This window comes from Salvia hispanica, chromosome 3, assembly GCF_023119035.1.
Source record: "Salvia hispanica cultivar TCC Black 2014 chromosome 3, UniMelb_Shisp_WGS_1.0, whole genome shotgun sequence".
Taxonomy (NCBI): domain Eukaryota; kingdom Viridiplantae; phylum Streptophyta; class Magnoliopsida; order Lamiales; family Lamiaceae; genus Salvia; species Salvia hispanica.
Genome location: NC_062967.1, coordinates 19065897 through 19083975, shown reverse-complemented (window position 1 = coordinate 19083975; position 18079 = coordinate 19065897). Strand labels below are relative to the sequence as shown.

At 37.8% G+C, this 18079-nt stretch overlaps 1 protein-coding gene and 1 long non-coding RNA gene across 2 annotated transcripts; both read right to left on the bottom strand.

Moving 5' to 3' along the window:
* Positions 1 to 1191: 1191 nt before the first annotated feature.
* On the bottom strand, positions 1192 to 1955 carry LOC125212431. Its single transcript, XR_007174671.1, has 3 exons — positions 1937 to 1955; positions 1823 to 1851; positions 1192 to 1221 (listed from the first exon to the last, which is right to left on the bottom strand). It is a non-coding gene; the product is annotated as an uncharacterized LOC125212431 (long non-coding RNA).
* A 10044-nt stretch (positions 1956 to 11999) lies between these two features.
* On the bottom strand, positions 12000 to 15954 carry LOC125216842 (probable serine/threonine-protein kinase abkC). The gene is made up of 5 exons (XM_048118618.1): positions 15666 to 15954; positions 13963 to 15286; positions 13072 to 13341; positions 12590 to 12745; positions 12000 to 12333 (listed from the first exon to the last, which is right to left on the bottom strand). The coding sequence occupies exons 1-5, from the start codon at positions 15671 to 15673 to the stop codon at positions 12214 to 12216; spliced, it is 1878 nt and encodes a 625-aa protein (XP_047974575.1). The 5' UTR covers positions 15674 to 15954; the 3' UTR covers positions 12000 to 12213.
* Positions 15955 to 18079: the final 2125 nt, after the last annotated feature.

The following is an 18079-nucleotide window of genomic DNA, read 5'->3' as shown; positions in this document are numbered from 1 at the left end:
TAAAAAAATGGTCTTTGTAGTTGAAATAGCGGGGTCCCTTTTTCTATGTGGGGCGTAAACATCTCCCCCCAAATTTTTTTGATCCACCCCCGGGAATTGGAGAATAATACATCTTCAAAGGGAAACTATATTTGCAGTAAAAAGAGGGAGTTTTATTGGATCATTCTTCTACCCAAAAATTTCTTCAACATTGTTTTTATCAGTTAACCCCAGAATCATAAAAAAGAACATTAAGGAAAAATGAGATTCTAAACCCCACCAACCATCATAAAGTTAAATTTTAAAGTAATGTATTAAATCATTACAATGATATCCTCATAGGCTGAAAGAACAGGACTAGGATCCGTATAATTTAATTTTTTCATATAAATTTGCGGGTGCTCAAAAAAGTTCTCCTCGCTCATCCTTCTTTCCAACTAAAAAACTTATCTTTCTCCCAAATGCACTTTTTAGTAAATTTTTCCCCCTTTCTTGGAAAATATTCTCTAAAGACCTAATATTAAGTCAATAAAAGAAAGCAAACGAAGATAAATATGGGGGGTTTTTTTTTGACAAGAACCAACATAGACGCTGCAGTAGCTTACACATTTGCTTCAAACACTAACAAGAGTGCACTCACCTCAAATCCTCCTTGTTTTAGTTTAATACTTTGTTCCTTTAAAAAAAAGAAGAAATAGTGTTGTATAGAAAAAAACAGCATAAAGGGCATCTCCAATAAGGAAATTTATAAATAAATGAAAAACACATCAATTACTTACTTAGACTTGGGTTATAGTTATGTTCACTAATGTCAGACCCCCTTATGAAGTTAGGGCAATCTAAAGAATACCGATAGCATCATGATAGGAAGTTTTAAACATGCCATTTCCCTATTGGCGACTGACTGAATAACTTCTATTGCTGAACAATACCCTTGACAAATTCAAGCTTTAAACTAGAATTAAAAATTATTTTCAAACCAAAGAATTTTCTCACAAAAAAAAAAAGGGGATGGTTTAAAAAGAGTTTATGAAGAAAGAGAATCCACATTTAGGTCATATGGTGTACCCATCAAATCCTTGATTAGATCATGACAAAAATTTAATTATTGAAACAACCAGCATGAGCTGTTTGCAGAAAATATCACTTGTTGAACCAGTACCCAACACGGAAAAGCACACCCAAAAACCCCCAAAGGAAAACTTAAAAAAAAATGACCGAGCAAGAAGCATGGATATCTCCCTTTGCATATTTAAAGATATTAAACTTACAATTTGTAAGGATAAAATTCTATATTAGGTGGTTCCAATGTCCCTTTGTCCCAAAAAAAAAAAGACATTAAAAACAGGGGGGGTGAAAAAAGAATATGGGGAATTTAATTTGTGTAGATTTGGTCATAGGGATAAACTAACGAAAGTTGAAATAAATGAAAAATAAAGGGCAGACAGAACAGACTGCATCACAATTTGATGGAAGCCACAATGAAAGAATAATACACTCAAAAAAATACAGGAAGACAACAACCAAGAACGGGAAAAATGGCAGAATTGAGAACACTATAAATTTGGTCAAAAATTTTTTCCCGAAAAATGTAGAAGTTCTGCTTATAATTTTGTGGGTGGGGAAGTGCAAACGCAGATGTTGATTCCTCTAAAAACATTTTTTTAAAAAAGTATAATTAACATTGAACAGTACTGATATTTTTTTTAAAAATAGCATAGTATGACATACAAGAAGACGTGAATACATTTTATGCATGACATGTTCAGACATTATCCTATACACAAGAAAAAATATGTGCACACACACAAACACAATCAACAGTTGAGAACTATAAGGATACATAGCTGCCTTCAACAAAGGCTCAACAATCTGCAAAAGCATGAGAAAGAAGCCAAAAAGGAAAATGCTGGCTTCATTCCCTGTTATTTAAAATTAATTTGAGAAAGGAAACCACCTGTGACAATAGACAGGTAACCCCAAAAAAACCTTTCCCGGAAATTATACTTTCCACTGTTAGTTTTTCCCTCTTCAAAAATACAGAAAATAGGCAACAATATTAACAAGAATACAATAATTCTATGGGATTACATACAAAGAAATTATGCAGGAACTTCTCATTACATATTTGACATAAACCACCAATTAATTATAAATTTATAATACAATTTTTTAGCCCCAAAACAACCCAAAATGGGGTCACTGGCCATATTTAGTTGAATCTTTGAACACACAAACAAATTCAGTAAAGGTTTACATCGGCAAAAGGCCACTTCTTGGGGTGCCTAAGATTAATATGAAATTTATGATTCTGAATACCAAGCCAATGAATCCATACATGGATATAGGAGAAGTAACAAGTGACAAAAAACAAGAAACGCCAGATAGATCATATAAACTATACTCCAAGTTCACATCTTTCCCGGGGGGACCCAAATATTATATTGGGCCAAAAAATTTCATTGTCCCAAACAATGGGAAAGTAGTCTTTCAGTACACATATAACTCAAAAAAGGGTTTAATGGTAGCTTGATTTTGTTGTACCAAAAAAATCTAACTTCATATTTCATACTGAGAGGGTTCCACATCAATTGAAGGATGAAAATTTACAAGGAATTTGACAATACCCAAAATTTTGTAACTTGAGTTAAATTGATTAAAAAAAGGGAAAGGGAGAACAAAAAAAAAGAGAGTATGATGAGGAGTAATACCCTTCCAAAAGCTGTACCTTTTGTTTTTTTTTTCCTGTCTCCATTTATCACCCGAAAACAGGATTCCAATACCTCGTCCAGGTTAAGTGATTTCAAAAGTTGCAGATCCCTTTTTTACCTATTATCCCAAAAAAACACGCATATAAGAACTTCTTTCCAGTATCATAACAATTAGCTATAAGCATAACCAAAAATTACAAACCTTTTAAAAATGTATTGAAAATATGAGGATCTCTGATGCTGATTCTTGTGTTTTTTACCCATTCTCTCAAGAATTCCACATTCTGTGTGAAGCTGACTGGTGAAAGACTTCAATCTCTGATGTGTGAGTCCATCTGTATCCAATTATAGCAATGAATTGGCATCTCAATCAATAAATTAAGTTTATGCACTATTTTCACATTAACAAAACCTAAACCGTTAAAAGGGTTTGTGCATCAAAACAATGGTTAGTAGTATTAGATAGTCACATAGTAGTATTAGATAGCCACATTCCCGGTTTCTTTGTAAAAGATTAAATCTCACAAGTAAAATATTATGAGGTCTCTCAAAACAAATATAATGAGTATTCACATGGCTTAATACTGTGATTCTTTGTACAGAAAATAATTAGGAAAGAATCAGCTACAGCGATTGTTCTGATGAAGCGAGAATTTAGTAAAACTACTACTAGTATTCAAGCAAATACTTTCGATGTTAGCATCTTTATAGAAGGAAACAGAAAGCTTTAAAAGAGAACACAATTTAGCTAAAACATCCTGAAGGTTGCGGCGGAGGACGGTTACGGCCGGAAAGTGGGGGGGAATCGGAGAGAGAATTGAGTTTTGGAAAGAAACCTCCAAAAAAAAAGCAAATCTTGATTCCAATATCAAAAGCCTTTTCAAATCCGGGCAGATTCCATAAGCTTTTTCAAATAATTGTGAAGATTGAGTCCCTCCAAATTCTGCACCAAAAAGAAATTTTGAGAAAGCGAAGATAATTTATTGAAACTAAAAATTTTTCCCCAAAAAATGTAAATCAGACATGAATTATTTAAATTTTTTGAAACAATATAAAACAGTGCGGGTATACATGACAAAATATTTAACTAGAGAGTGAGTGAATTAAAAAATAATGCCCCAACTGAAATACAATTGAAAAGATATGCAACACAACCGAAACAGACTGAGACGGATATCCCCGGGGGACATCATGTTTTCCCCTTGTGCGGGCCCGCTATTGGACACGAGGGCATCCCGAAGGCTCCCATTTTTAATTTTTTTTTAAAAAAAAAATCTATATATACGCTTTGCAACTTCATTTTATTCGCACCACCGATTCAGTTTCATTCTCCTCTACGTGCTATCAAAATATCCAAATCTACAGGTGGAAGAGTGGTGCGGTGGCAAAAGGGGTTTTGGGGGGTAGTGATTTGGGGGGTTGCCGACACAATGCAAAAATGAAGATGTGTGGGCTTATACGTCCACCTGATAAATTGTTTGATACAAGAGCACTTCAAAGAAAAAATGTGGTACCCCGCCCCATCCATCGTCGAGTTGTAGTACCCGACACTTCACCGCACACCATCGATTTTTGAGGACTACTCACTTCCGGGCCGCGGTTTGGGGATAATTTTTTCCGCGACGTTTAGGATGCATCGCCGCTATTTATGATTATCGTGAGTGCTTTAGAGCGCATACAGTATTTCTTTCGGAAGACGCGAGTGGTAGACTCGGTCACACGATCATGGCAAGTGCACCGCCACAATCGTGAAAATGGGATGCGGCCGAATGTTCGACGAGTACCCTCCACACGGCGAGACGACCCCCCGCGATGTCTCAAGTATTTGTGAGGCGTTATCGGGGATATTCGTGGATATGTATCTTCCGAAGCCTCCCCCCGAAGACCGTCAAGCATGATGGATATGCACGAAATCAAGATGGGTTTCCGAGAATGTCAGGCGATAGATTGTGGACGGGAGGGAAGAACCGCCCCGCCGCCCGGAGGGTGTACACGATCGGCTTCAAAGGCAAGAATCCCACGATGATCCTCGCCGAGCCACCGGCTAGGGTTTTCGCATGCGTATTTGGAGTAGACGGGCCGACACGACACAACGTCCTCCTTTCGCCCTTTTCAACGAGAAAGGCAGGCGTTGGTCCCCCATTAGTTTATCCCAACACAACCAAGACGACATAGTACTATTGTAGGACGTGATATACCCATGTGGCCCGTCTTTTGAAGACATCGATGTCCATTAGAAGAAAAGAAGATCTACTTTGAGCAACGTTGAGGCACGCAAGGATGTGGAGCTGGAATTTGGGGTGCAAGTTCGATGGACGTGAAGGAAGGGTCCAACACGCCCGGGTATCCTCGATCGCACCGTTGATGTCATGTGCGCAGTATTATCATGCACAAAATGATTGTTGAAAATGAAGGTCCAACATTGACTGACAGGGCCCAAAGATGATGTTGATGCTGCGATCCAAGCCCCGGCGTGGCCACCGCCAATGTACATATGGGGATACCTCATGGAGACGCAACTGTCCGTGCATTTGCCGACATACGCCCAAGAAGCCCATATTCGACCTAAAGATATAATTGGAAGAGCTAGGACGCGGAGGGGACGCGATATTTATAATTGTACTATTTTTATTTTTTATTTAATGAAATTATTATGACTCTCCCGTTCGATTCATGTCGAAATTTAATTCCGTAAATTGTTTAATCTCGTGAATTTTTATTGTTCTTGTCCGGGGTCCTGGGATGTTCGCATTTAAAGTGGGATGTCCTATGACGGCGAGGTGTTTTAGGGCCCCAGGGACATTCGTCCCTTATTGTAGATGCTCTTATAAGTTAATCAGATTTCATTTAGAGCATCTCCAATGGCGCCCCTCCCACTAGGACTTCCACGCACTCCTAATAAAACTTCACATCACATCACTGACTTCCCATTCCACTCGGCACATCACAGACTTACGCACTGCACATCCACTGCACTCCCCTCTAAGAATAATCTCACAAATTACTCAACTTACGAATTAAAATTTTGACACGAATACGAACGGAAATGCGAATATTTCATTAAAAAAAATTATTGGAAAAAAAGCAACCACATCAACGTCCACCCCTCCGTGTTCCAAACCTCTTCGATGATATCCTCCTGAAGTCGAATATGGGCATCTATTTGCTGCATGTCGGCAAATGCGCGCAACCGTTCAACCTCTCCATGAGGTACCCTCATGTTCACATTCGCGCTGGCCACGCTCGTGCAGCTTGGACCGGCACCCGTATCATCTTCGTTGGTTCACTGAGTCAGTTCGCCACCTTCACTTTCGACAATCATGTTGTGCAAAACGATACATGCGTACATGATGTCGCCGATGTTGAGAATATACCACATCCGTGAAGGACCCTTCACCATCGCCCCATCGACTTGAGCACACCAAATATCTCGCCCAACATCCTCGCGCGCTGCCTCCTCCCCGACGGGCTCGCAAAGCAAGGACTTCTTTGGTCCGATCGCAAGTCTTCACAAAGACGGGCACTTTGGGTATATCTCATCCGCCAAATAAGTATCCCATATACAGTGCTGGTTGCCGCTGTTGGCGACGAATTCGATGGCGGGACTAACGTCATTGCAGCACTGGTCAGTTGAACAGGGGCGATGACTCGAGTGACGTTGAGGTCGTTGTTCGACCTGACGACTCCAAAATAAGCATGCCATATCCACAGCCGGGTCAGCTACAGCTTCAAGGATCATCGTTGGATGCTTGGCTTTGAAGCCGGAAGTGTGGATCATGCTTATACCTTGTGAGGATTTGAGCCTATTATTTCATTCTTGTGTGATTTATCTGCATTCATGTATATGTTTCTAGAACTTGCTCTTAGTCTTGCCTAAGTTTACATAGTGTTTAAGTTGATTTAGGAGGATGATAGGCCATCTTTTCTAGCCTACTTTTATCCAAAATTTTGACCCTCTCAAAAATTCAAATTTTTTCCCTTTGGAGCCAATTTTGAGCCTTTAAGCCTTTTGTTTGGAAGCCAACATAATGGAGACAATTCCTTGGGTTAGTTAGTTTTTGCTATCTTATTTTGTAAAGGAATTGGAGAGAAAAGGAGAAAGTATAAAAAGTAGTGTGCTTAATGTAAAGAAAAGTACAAGTTGTGAAATTGAGAAAAATTCTACATATGTGCTTGATCTTATAAAAGAAAGGATGTAGAAGAAAAAAAAAAGAAAAGAAAAAGTGTGAAAGGTTCTGAAAAGAAAAGAAAAGAAAATCAAAGGATTGCAAAGTGAGTTGAAGAAGAAAAATAAATAAAGTGTTAAACGTGTCTTGGGTTTAGAAAAGTGGAGTTATCTTTACTCTACTTGGGATATTTTTATTTTAGTCACTTTTAGCCAAATATTCCTCACCTACCAAAGAGCCTACATTACAACCAAAGATAAAGACCTTTCGGACTTTTGAAGCTTAATCACATTTAGTAGAGGAGGGATTAGACTTTGAGCAAGCCTATGGTAAACTTTGCATGATGCATGATTTGAGTGCTTATATACACATAATCTTTATACACTTTGAGAGTGAGAGAACACTTCCCATCTTTGGAAGTTTGCCACATGTGAGTGCTTGATTTCAAGGTGTTCCACGAGTTAATAATGAAAGTGCATTAATAAGCCTTGCTTGATTTGATTGCGTTAATACATGTTTAAACTATTCTTCCATCTTTTGAGGCAATTATGACGTTTAGTCATTATGCATTCCGTGCGTCTATTTTGTGTCTTTATTGTTTTGTTTGAGGACAAACAAAAATGTAAGTTTGGGGGAGTTGATACGCTCGGATTTTGCACGGTTTTAAGGCCATTATTTGGCCTGTTTTTTAAGGTCATTATTTGGCCTGTTTTTAAGGTCAAAGTTGTTAGAGTTTGTATACTAGAAATCACCTTTCGAGTGATTGAATACTGTTAAAACTCTTATTTTATTTTCCAAATGAATAAACAGATTATTTTTGTCATAATGTTGTTATATTTTACATTTAATGGATGTTAATTGCATATTTAAATGTATAAGTAATTTAACAAAGTCTAAGTCTTTGTTTTAGTAGACCGGTTGTGGGCGTCGTCCACTTTAAGGTAACACGGTCAGTTCTAAACAAAAAAAAGAAGAATTTCACAACCTAGATAGGCTTAGACTACCTATCGTGAAAGGTTGCAACGTCAGTCCGATTATTTCTAAGCCTTACTCGAAATAAGATGACGTTGGTGTGGTATAGCACTGAATGGATCTAACAGCGAGACAGTCTTTATGCTATCTACTGAAAGACGAGGTCTCGTAAATTATTTCTAAATCAATGTACGTTAGCATTGAGCATACGGTATTGATTATGCACTACTTTGACTTACCAAATGGTGCGGGTTTTTCGTAACCCAATAAGCCTGGTATATTGGGTAGTGGTGATTAGTATCTAGCGGTGCTAGGATTGCTATTATGTTGAATAGTGCGCGAGGTGAGTCTCGTTTGATAACATCCTCAAGAGAAGCTTGAAATAAGGTTTTATTATTCGGAACCTAGCTAGTTGGAGTTTAATTACTCTATGAATAATAAATAAGATTTTCTTGCTGAGTCCTCTCTTGGAATAAATAAGATATTAATTAATTAAGTCCATAGCAGACAATAATTAATTAATGGATGTTTCTATCTTAAGCGCGGGAAATAAATATAAAGTATTGGAAACCCGAAGTACTTGTAATTTCGGATTTGGATGGGGAGTGCAGTATTACTTCTGTAGTGGCTGCTCGTAATATTCCAATTTTAAGCTTATATTAAATTGGGTTTAATTTAATTAGTAAAAAGCTAATTGGAGGAGCCCATATCCAAAGCCTTCCATAGATCCCTGTCTGGGCCCAATATGTGACTTATTATAAATAGGAGAATAAAGGAGACAGAAAATATACTTAATTTTATCTAAAATTTTCGGCCCCTACTACTTCTTGTAGTGGTCGAATTCTTCTCCTACCGGGGAAAGGATTTCTGTCTTCTCTATTTAAGTCCTAGTGCGCTGGTGAGATCAGCCCACCCTGATATCAGTTCACAGTCCGGGAACCAGTCAGAAGATCCGTGGTTTTGTACTAAAGATCTTCACGAGGAGAAGGCGCTAGCTATCTTCGATTCTTTGGAGAATCATCAAGGTATAATGGCTAAACCCTAGAACAGCATGTTTTAGATTTCATTTAATTTAAAGCATGTGATTATTTGAGTTATGAGCATGATACGTGAGATGATTACGCGAATAGAATTTGTCTAAATAATCCGCTAAATAGATCTGATTATTATGTAATTGATTTATGAATGCGCTTCCGCTGCCAACCCCTTCAAAAGTTGCATTACATGTCCATTATTTGCATATTTTATCTATTTTGGTGTTTTGACATGTTTTGTGAGAAATGTGCATATTTGAGCCTAAAAAGGGAGTAAAAACGCGAAGTAGGAAATCTGGAGCTTCTCCGGCGACCGCCGGCGCTTAGCGGAGACAAAGACACGCCCGGCGACCGCCACAAGGAGTCAGAAGCTACTGGACTGCACGCGGCGACCGCCGGCCAAGGTGCGGCGGCCCGCCACAAAAATGCGGCGCGCGATAGCTGACTTCAAACTCAATTTTCCGGCGATCCTGAAGTCTGATCGGAGCTTTCTACACACCATTCTCTTTGTCTTGAAAAGATATTCAATATGGTTCAAGAATCAACTCAATCGGAGTTCTGTGGAGAGAGTTATGACCGTTCTACCAAAGTCGCGCAAAGCTGCCAGCTGCAGTCTATGCGGGAATTTGAAGAAGGAAAGAAGATCTTACCTTGTGAAGCCAAATCTTTTCCTTCTACTATGGGGAACGAAAATTACATATTTTCTAATGCTTGGAGGACACTTATTACCAAATTTAAATCCTTCTAAAGCCTATATATACCTCATAACCTCATTCATAGAATTCAACCCTTCCTTAGCCCCCAAAAGGGGAGCTTTCATAGCTCCTCCTCCAACCCCAATTCTTCATCATATTTTTGCCAATTACTTCCATATCATAAATTTGAGAGTTCTTCATTGTGCAAGGGGTTGGAGAAATAAGCAAGAACATCAAGAACGACAAGGATTCAACCTACGGGTTTTATTTGCTTTAGTTTTATGTTCCAATTGTTTTCACTTCAATCTATGTTTTTAGCTTATTCAATTATGTCTAACTAAATTCATAGGATTCTTTGGATGTGTTAGTAACGACTTTGGTTATACAAATTCCTTTTTCTATCTAATATCCGTTTTGTTTTTACTTTGTTTCTTCCCTAAGTAGTTTTGATGCTGCATGATTGAGTGACACAATCGTGTATGATTTAATATAACTTGCTTCATAACTGTGACAGAGTTCTAGCGAGTTAGATTCACTTAGTAGACACTACAGTTAGCTTCCCTTAAAACGACACTATTAATTGAGAGTGAGGACTTTTCAAGGGTTTTAGGAGCTTTATGGAGTTACGTGTTAGGATTGACAACCCTAATTTTGTAATCAACGTTTGCATCGCATGAGCAAAAGCTAGGTGACTCATTCTATCAAAGTAATAACTGTGCTAGGGTATTATAGTTGGATTTGTATAACCATAACTGTGAACGCATATCCATGGAATTCTCTTATCTCTCATATTTTATCTTTGTGATTTAATTGCATTTAGTTGTTTGATTGCTTTTAATTGTTTTACTTTCAAAAACTCAAAACTTATCTTGTTTCTCTAGATAGTATTTGACGCTTAGTACATAATAGCCAGTTGCAATTATATTCCCCGTGTTCGATATCCCGGTATCGACCTTTAGCTATACTAGATCTACCCTGTATACTTGCAGGTATTTTTAGTGCTAATAAAAAGTGCATCCGAGCGAAGTAGTCCTGATACAACCGAAGATGTGCAGCAATGTGGTCCCGGGGTACATGACGTCGGCGGTGGATCGGCCGAGGTACCGCCGCCTGCTGCTGCCTCTGCCGTAGCAATCGATCAATCGCCCCTTCCACAGCGAGATCCAATTCACTATCACTATCACTATCAATATCACTAGCGCCCCCGCCACTACCACCCGCACGATCCGACGGGCAGATGGGACGGGCGTGTCCTACTTTTTTCCTCACTACGGCGGACGTCCGGTTGAACATCGGCGACGTCGCGGTAAGACGTCCGCCATTGGAGATGCTCTTAATTGCTTATTCATTAGGCTTACATTTATTAGTTTTGGGCCATTTTTATGTAACAAAGAAATTTGCCAGGCCTGTATTAATATATGTATAGATTGGGCCAAATTTTCATTTTATTTGGAGACGTCGCGGGAGGACGTCCGCCATTAGAGATGCTCTTAATTGCCTATTCATTAGGCTTACATTTATTAGTTTTGGGCCATTTTTATGTAACAAAGAAATTTGCCAGGCCTGTATTAATATATGTATAGATTGGGCCAAATTTTCATTTTATTTCCAGCCCATTTTTGTTATATCTGAAAAATCATATTCTTTGGTGACGTAATTTGTTTCTATTATTTAAGTATTAATTTAATTATTTGTAATTTACTTCTATTCTGTTAATATTTAGTTTTAAATTTTTAGCTGATGTGGTTGGATTTGTCGAGAGTCCCCTAATTATAAATGGAGACGTTGCTAAGTAACATAGTTCATGTAATTTGAGTGAGAGCAATTTGGATTTGTCCGATTTGATTCAAGGTGAGGTATTTTTGCCCTTTTTTCATTTTTATTTCAATGTTTAACTTATTTAATATTATATTTTCAATGGTGGCAGATTCCTTTGTCTATGTTGTATGTAGTGATGCTTAAAAAAATGTGAAAATCGGTTCCGACATCGGCCCGAGCCTCCGCAATGGAGGCCCATCGCAGGGCCGATGCGGAGCCGATGAGGTATCAGCTGAGGCTATTGTTCGGCACTGGGGCGAAGGCAAATTGGGGTGGAGATGGGCTCCCTCTCCACAATGGGAGCCCATGAAGGCCGATCTCTCGGCTGTAGCGATCGGCCACCATTGTTGGTGCTCTAAGATCAATCATGACCGTTAATCACAAACAATCAAGAAATGCCAAAATTAAGCATCTGCATTTAAGTTTAACACCTTATCAGGAGTGTAATAAATGGTGAAAAGGATTTCGAAAATGGTAAGTGAAATAACTTTGAGAGACTGGATTAAAATAACAAAAGAAAACCAGTATTAGGAGACGGAGAGAGTAATTTACAAGCAACAATCGAATCTAAAATTTGATCGAACAAAATCCAGTCGACGATCAGTTGAACTGAACAAAGAAGGCTTAAAGCATAATCGCAGGTGTTTATTATTATCAACTCAACGTCGTCATATTGCTGTTTTCCACAGCAAAATAAACAAATATAGCATCAAATCCCTGCAAAATTGTGAGATATCAAGGATTATGAGCCAACTAATGCGTATGATTCTGTCAAGTGATATACAATTTCGTCGTAATAGTGTTCCTACGTTATCAAAAAATTGTTTGTAGACCAACATCATGGGGCCATCAGCCCTCCGATTGTATAGGAAAGTGATGCTGCCCAGTCGGATTTCAGAAGCAGCTTCTGCAGTGTATGCATCACGTCATAATCTGGGTCGAGCTTCCGTTGCCACCCCTACAGGCCAAACATATTTCATACTTTATCCAATTTTCACAGCAAATGGCAATAGAAAATATGGTTAACTAATTCCCAACCTCTACCTACAGTAGTAATATGAGACAATACAAATTGAATGTATTCTTATGGCAAGAGCAGTTTTATACGATCATTATGTTCTAGCATGTTGACAAACACAATGGAGTAGGAGGATTTTTACATAGTTATGGTAGGCTACGTGTTCTTGAATAACTGAAAAATCAGATATAATTACCTCAAGAACCAGAACTGTCACCATCACAGTGCAAACGTTCCCATCAACGTTTACTTTGTGACGCTGAACTTTCTCAAGCAATTGCTGCATGCAATCAGTTGGATGGATCAAATCTCCTTCTGGCGTACCCCAGAAATCAAATGATTCTCTTACTTCCTGTTAGCAAATAGTCAAGAGTGAGATGAATGTCACGGAATGCAATAATGTACCTCAACCTCCCAAGTTCTCCAATTAACTCTTCTAGAAACAATGATTGCATAAAAAGGACAAAACGTATATGAGAATGGTAGCAGAGTTACACCACAAATAAGCGTTTTGTGGGCAGGTGCTAAGTATTTTCCAGAAACACGAGTCAGTAATGCAGGCATCATATAAATTATGAACATAACTCGAAGAAATATTAATGAACTCGCATGCGGTCAGAATTCTTGGATGCAAATCCACTTGAATTAATCAATTAATGCATGACAACAGTTATACACCTTAATGAAGGCCTCAGGTTTTGGACAGTTCTGTTTCTTCGACAATCTCAGTGCGCACTCTGCTGCAGTTTGCCCATCTCTACGAGCAACAGCCTTAAAGAACTCCAATAAATTTACACGATCATTTTTGGAAAGTTCAGCAGTCATCCCTACATCGAGGAATATAACATGCGGCTTAGTTTTGAAGATCTTTTTGCGAGTTGGATTTTTCTGAGCTACACGAACAAGGATGTTTCCAGGATGCATATCGGCATGAACAAAGTTGTCCACCTGGTAAGGAAAAATAAATTCTCAGAGAAATGAAGTATGCATTGCAATTAGCAAAAAAGCTAAAAGAATAATGTCACCTTCTCTGAGAAAAACAGTTAAATAGCCCAATAAAACATGAGAGAAGGAAGGAAGCTTCAGAATATCAGAGTGAAATTATGATTACTAACCACTGCAAGATGGAAAATTCCATCACCTTCGTGTAGTTACAAATTGTAAGTTATAAACTCTCAAGTTCTGTAGGATGGATTTCTTTCTTTTACTACTTTCCTAAAAGGAAACGCAAATAAGTGATCTAATACTGAACTCTTATAAGACCAATTGTGCACAACAATGGCATACTCTTGTATTAATAGCTGATGGAAATCAACTACAACTTCAAACAACATTTACACAGATCAAATCATCAATATGTCACATAGAAGTTCAATACTAGAAACAGAAAACTAAGAAACAGCTCCTAAAAGTTAAAGTAATGTCTACAAGCCATATGAATCGTATCCTTTTACCAATATCTACATGCAGAAAAAAAGAAAGAAGAGAGATACAATGTAATCCATATGACCTAATTATAAAAAAAAAGAAAATAGATAACCAGATCAAAGAAATGAGGAAATAAAATACCAGGAGCATCTTCAGAAGTGCATGGGTTCCAATGTGGGCAAGAGCACTACTTGTTCTATCATTCTTCCCCTCAAGCTCATTCACATAGTGAGAAACACTTTCTCCATGCTCAAAGGTTTCCACTAACACAGCCGGATGGACTAAAGGATACACAGGCTTTGGGAAAGATACATCCTTCCATTGGCGAAAATTGTATACGAAGCGGTTTAATTGAGCGGCTTCTCGCGCTAGATCAACTTGAGACATCATGAAAACTGCAAACTGCTGGACACTTTCATCGAGCCTTAGCCAATTTAGAGCAGGAATGAACCTTGACATTCTTGCTACTGCATTTATTATCTCAAAATCCGTCTTTATCGACTCCCCAACACCCGGATGTCTCACCTTAACTGCAACTAGCATTGGTTTGACCTGGCGACCACGGTATCGAGACCGCAACGAAGCTCGATGCACTTGTGCAATACTTCCAGAGGCCACAGGTTCTTCTTCAAAGTCATCAAAAATTTCAGATATTTTACGACCAAAAGCATTCTCAACAGCCTTCTTAGTGTATGCAAAGCTATGTTCAGGAGCTTTGGTGTGAAGTTTCGACAGTTCATTACACAAATCTCTAGGGAATAGATCAGGCCGTGTGGCTGCCCACTGCCCCCATTTTATGAATGCTGGCCCTGCTCTTTCAAGAGTTCGATGAACAACCTGAAGCCATAATTTCCTAAACTCGGGTCCAAAACTATCTGCAAATGGAGCCATGACAATGCTTGGTGCAAACAGAAAACTAAGATGTATAGCCCTCAGCAACAAAATAAGGCTCTCGAAAAAAGAAATTATCAGTCTGGTCAGGAAAAGATGGCTGTCCTCAGCATGCATGTTTATACTGTTCCTCGGTGGAAAAACGTCTGTTTCTGGAACAGCATAAGCATATGCCATCTGAGATCCACATATCATAGTAAATATACCAGGAACAAGAATGCAAGAACGGCTCAAACCCAAGCTGACTGCCTGAGCAATCCGGCTAATGGTGCGATGAGTTTTCCTCCCATCAAGTGCTGATGCCTGAGCCAACCTCTTCCAAGCAACCTGAGCACTAAAAGCACCGGATCTGTAATTCCTGATACAACTATTGCAGAAAGCTTTTCCTCTTTTATATGCTGCATTTGGGGCATGCTCTGGTTTAGGCAACAAATACGTCGAGAACAATCTATACTGAGGACTACAAATCCCTACTCGAACAATTGATCCATATTGGACCTCTTCCGAAGAGTTACTAGCTCGTTTTGTCCGCAAAGATCGCAATGCACTCCTAATGTTTCCAACTGTCAACAATCTGCAGTCCAACTATTATGTCTAAGCAAACATTTAATCAACAATAAGAAAAAAAATCTTGTTCTAGGAAAACTCCAAACTTTCGGGAGATAACACAGACTTGATTTCCACAATAGAAGCTCACAGCAAAACAATCAGATCGCTTCATTATACCTGACAACATAATTCCTCCCCCAAAGCAAAGGAGGACTAAAAAAGTAAACAAAAACACTACAATCAAACACGCAATTGAATCCTGTTCGATCAATTCTACTGAAGACTCGACAAAAACATCTCAACACACAACAAATCCGTAAAACAGGTTGAGCTATTACAGTATTTGAAATCAACTTAATAAAAATCTGTGAGGAAAATAGATGCAGAGAGCGCGTTGTACAGACCTCGACATGGCGAAAACTGGCTGCGAGATAAAAGGATGGGAACTAAAGTGCGCCGGTGATGCAGTGCGCCTCCGAAGAGCATTTTCTAGCGACCGGTAAACGTTCAACCATATGGATCACACAGTTTTTGCGATTCAAAAATTTCTCCTCAAATTCTAACAATTAGCTGCTGATCTCACATCTGAGAATTCCAGCAACAACATACAAAGAACTGAAACGATTATTTTGTTTAACAGCGAAGATTGAATCAGAAATTCTTTGCAGATTGTTTGAAGATGAAAGTTGATGCATTCGTTCAAGTTTCAGTAAAACCTAAGCGGCGAACCGGGTTTGATGTAAGTCCGGTTCGGTCCGATTGGCTTGTTTCGTGCCTTCTAAGGTATTGCTAAGTCGGATTGCTATTTTGATTATATTTTGAATTACTCCTCCTTTTCCACGTGAATTGAGTCTTTCTATTTAAATATTCCAACATAATAGCATCTCCAATGGCGGACGTCGTGGTAGGATGTCGCGGATGTCCGATCGGACGTCCGCTGTAGTGAAGAAAATGGTAGGACACGCTCGTCCCGTGTGCCCGTCGGATGGGCTCGGATATCCGACCGACGGGCGGACGGACGTCCGCCGTAGTGAAGAGGGTGGACGTCGCGTCCGACGTAAAATTTATTTTTTTTATTTTTATTTTTTTTAAAAAAAAACTATAAATTTTAATTCTGTAAATTGAATAATTGTGAATTTAATTTTATTGCGAGAAGTCCCAGTGGGAGTCCTAGTGATGTAGCAGTGGAATGGGAAGTCCTAGTGATAACGTGGCAGGAAGTTGTTGTAGGAAGTCCTAGTGGAAAGGGCGCCACCGAATATGCTCTAATTGAGTTATTTAAATTTTAATAAGAAGTAATCATTCTTTTTATTTTTTATTATCTTTTTATTTCTTCTACTTTATTCATCATATACTTAACATAATATTCTTAATCTTCGTGTAAAAAAGAAATGTCTCAATGAACAAGAAATGGAAGAAATATTATATAACTCCATTCATTCCCAATTATTTATCATCATTTGAACCGACACAGGTTTTTTAAGAATGTAATAGAAAGTGTATTGAAAAAGTTAGTGCATTGTGGGTTCTATTTTTATACATTAGTTTTATAATGAGACGTGAATGGAAATGAGTTAGTGGAATCTGGAGTCGATGACTAAAAATAGTAAAACTGAAAAGTGAGAAATTTTTAGGATGGATAAAATAATTTTTAGGAATGGATGAAGTACTTAAGAAGAAGAAGAAGAAGAAGAATGACAATTAGGATGTTTTTTAGATGCTACTCCTTCTGTCCATGAAATATTGTCTAATTTTAACTCGACACGAGTTTAAGAAATGTGAAGAAAAGTGTGTTGAAAAAGTTAGTGGAATGAGGGTCCTATATTTATATATGATAGAATGTGAGTGTAAATAGTTAGGGGAAACTAGAGACCATTTACCAAAAATAGAAAAAAAAAGTAAAATGGACAACTTTTTACAGATGAACTAAAATAGAAATATGGACAACATTTTACGGACGGATGAAATATTCAGAATCTCGAATAAGTCGATATGATTGTTTGAAATTTGAAAAAGTTATAATTTGAAGGGTTAAAGTTTACGGTGTTATCAAACCACTCCATCCGTCCTTCTATAATTGTCAACTTTGATTCTCTCGCGTTTTAAGCTGAGATTGCATTATTTTATTTTTATCCACTTAATTAATTAAATCACATGCCGAAAAAATATGTTTGATTTAGTAAGAGACAAAGAGAGTATAAACCCTGGACTTTTAGTAGTACTACTATTATTTTTAACAACTTTTTTTTTAAATTCATTTAAAAATCACAAACTTTAAAATTGATGGCAGTTTCTCACGCGGACTCATTCTCCAGTAAGCATATTTTATCGTATTAGATACATTATTCAACATTGAAATGGGGTCAAAAACAACATTTTTATTGTATAATTTAAATTAAAATCTGTCAAAAAAATTGCATAATTTCAAAGATAAATGATTTTTTAGTCTACTCTGGACATACGGTAAGGATCTTTGCGCTCCTCATTCATCTCTCACAATATAATAAAATAATATTATAATTATAAATAATTTTAATAAGTGATGATTGATTATTTTATTATATTGTGAAAGGTGGATGAGGAATGGAGTAGGAAAAGTGGACGATTGTATAATTTAAATTAAAATCTGTCAAAAAAATTGCATAATTTCAAAGATAAATGATTTTTTAGTCTACCCTGGACATACGGTAAGGATCTTTGCGCTCCTCATTCATCTCTCACAATATAATAAAATAATATTATAATTATAAATAATTTTAATAAGTGATGATTGATTATTTTATTATATTGTGAAAGGTGGATGAGGAATGGAGTAGGA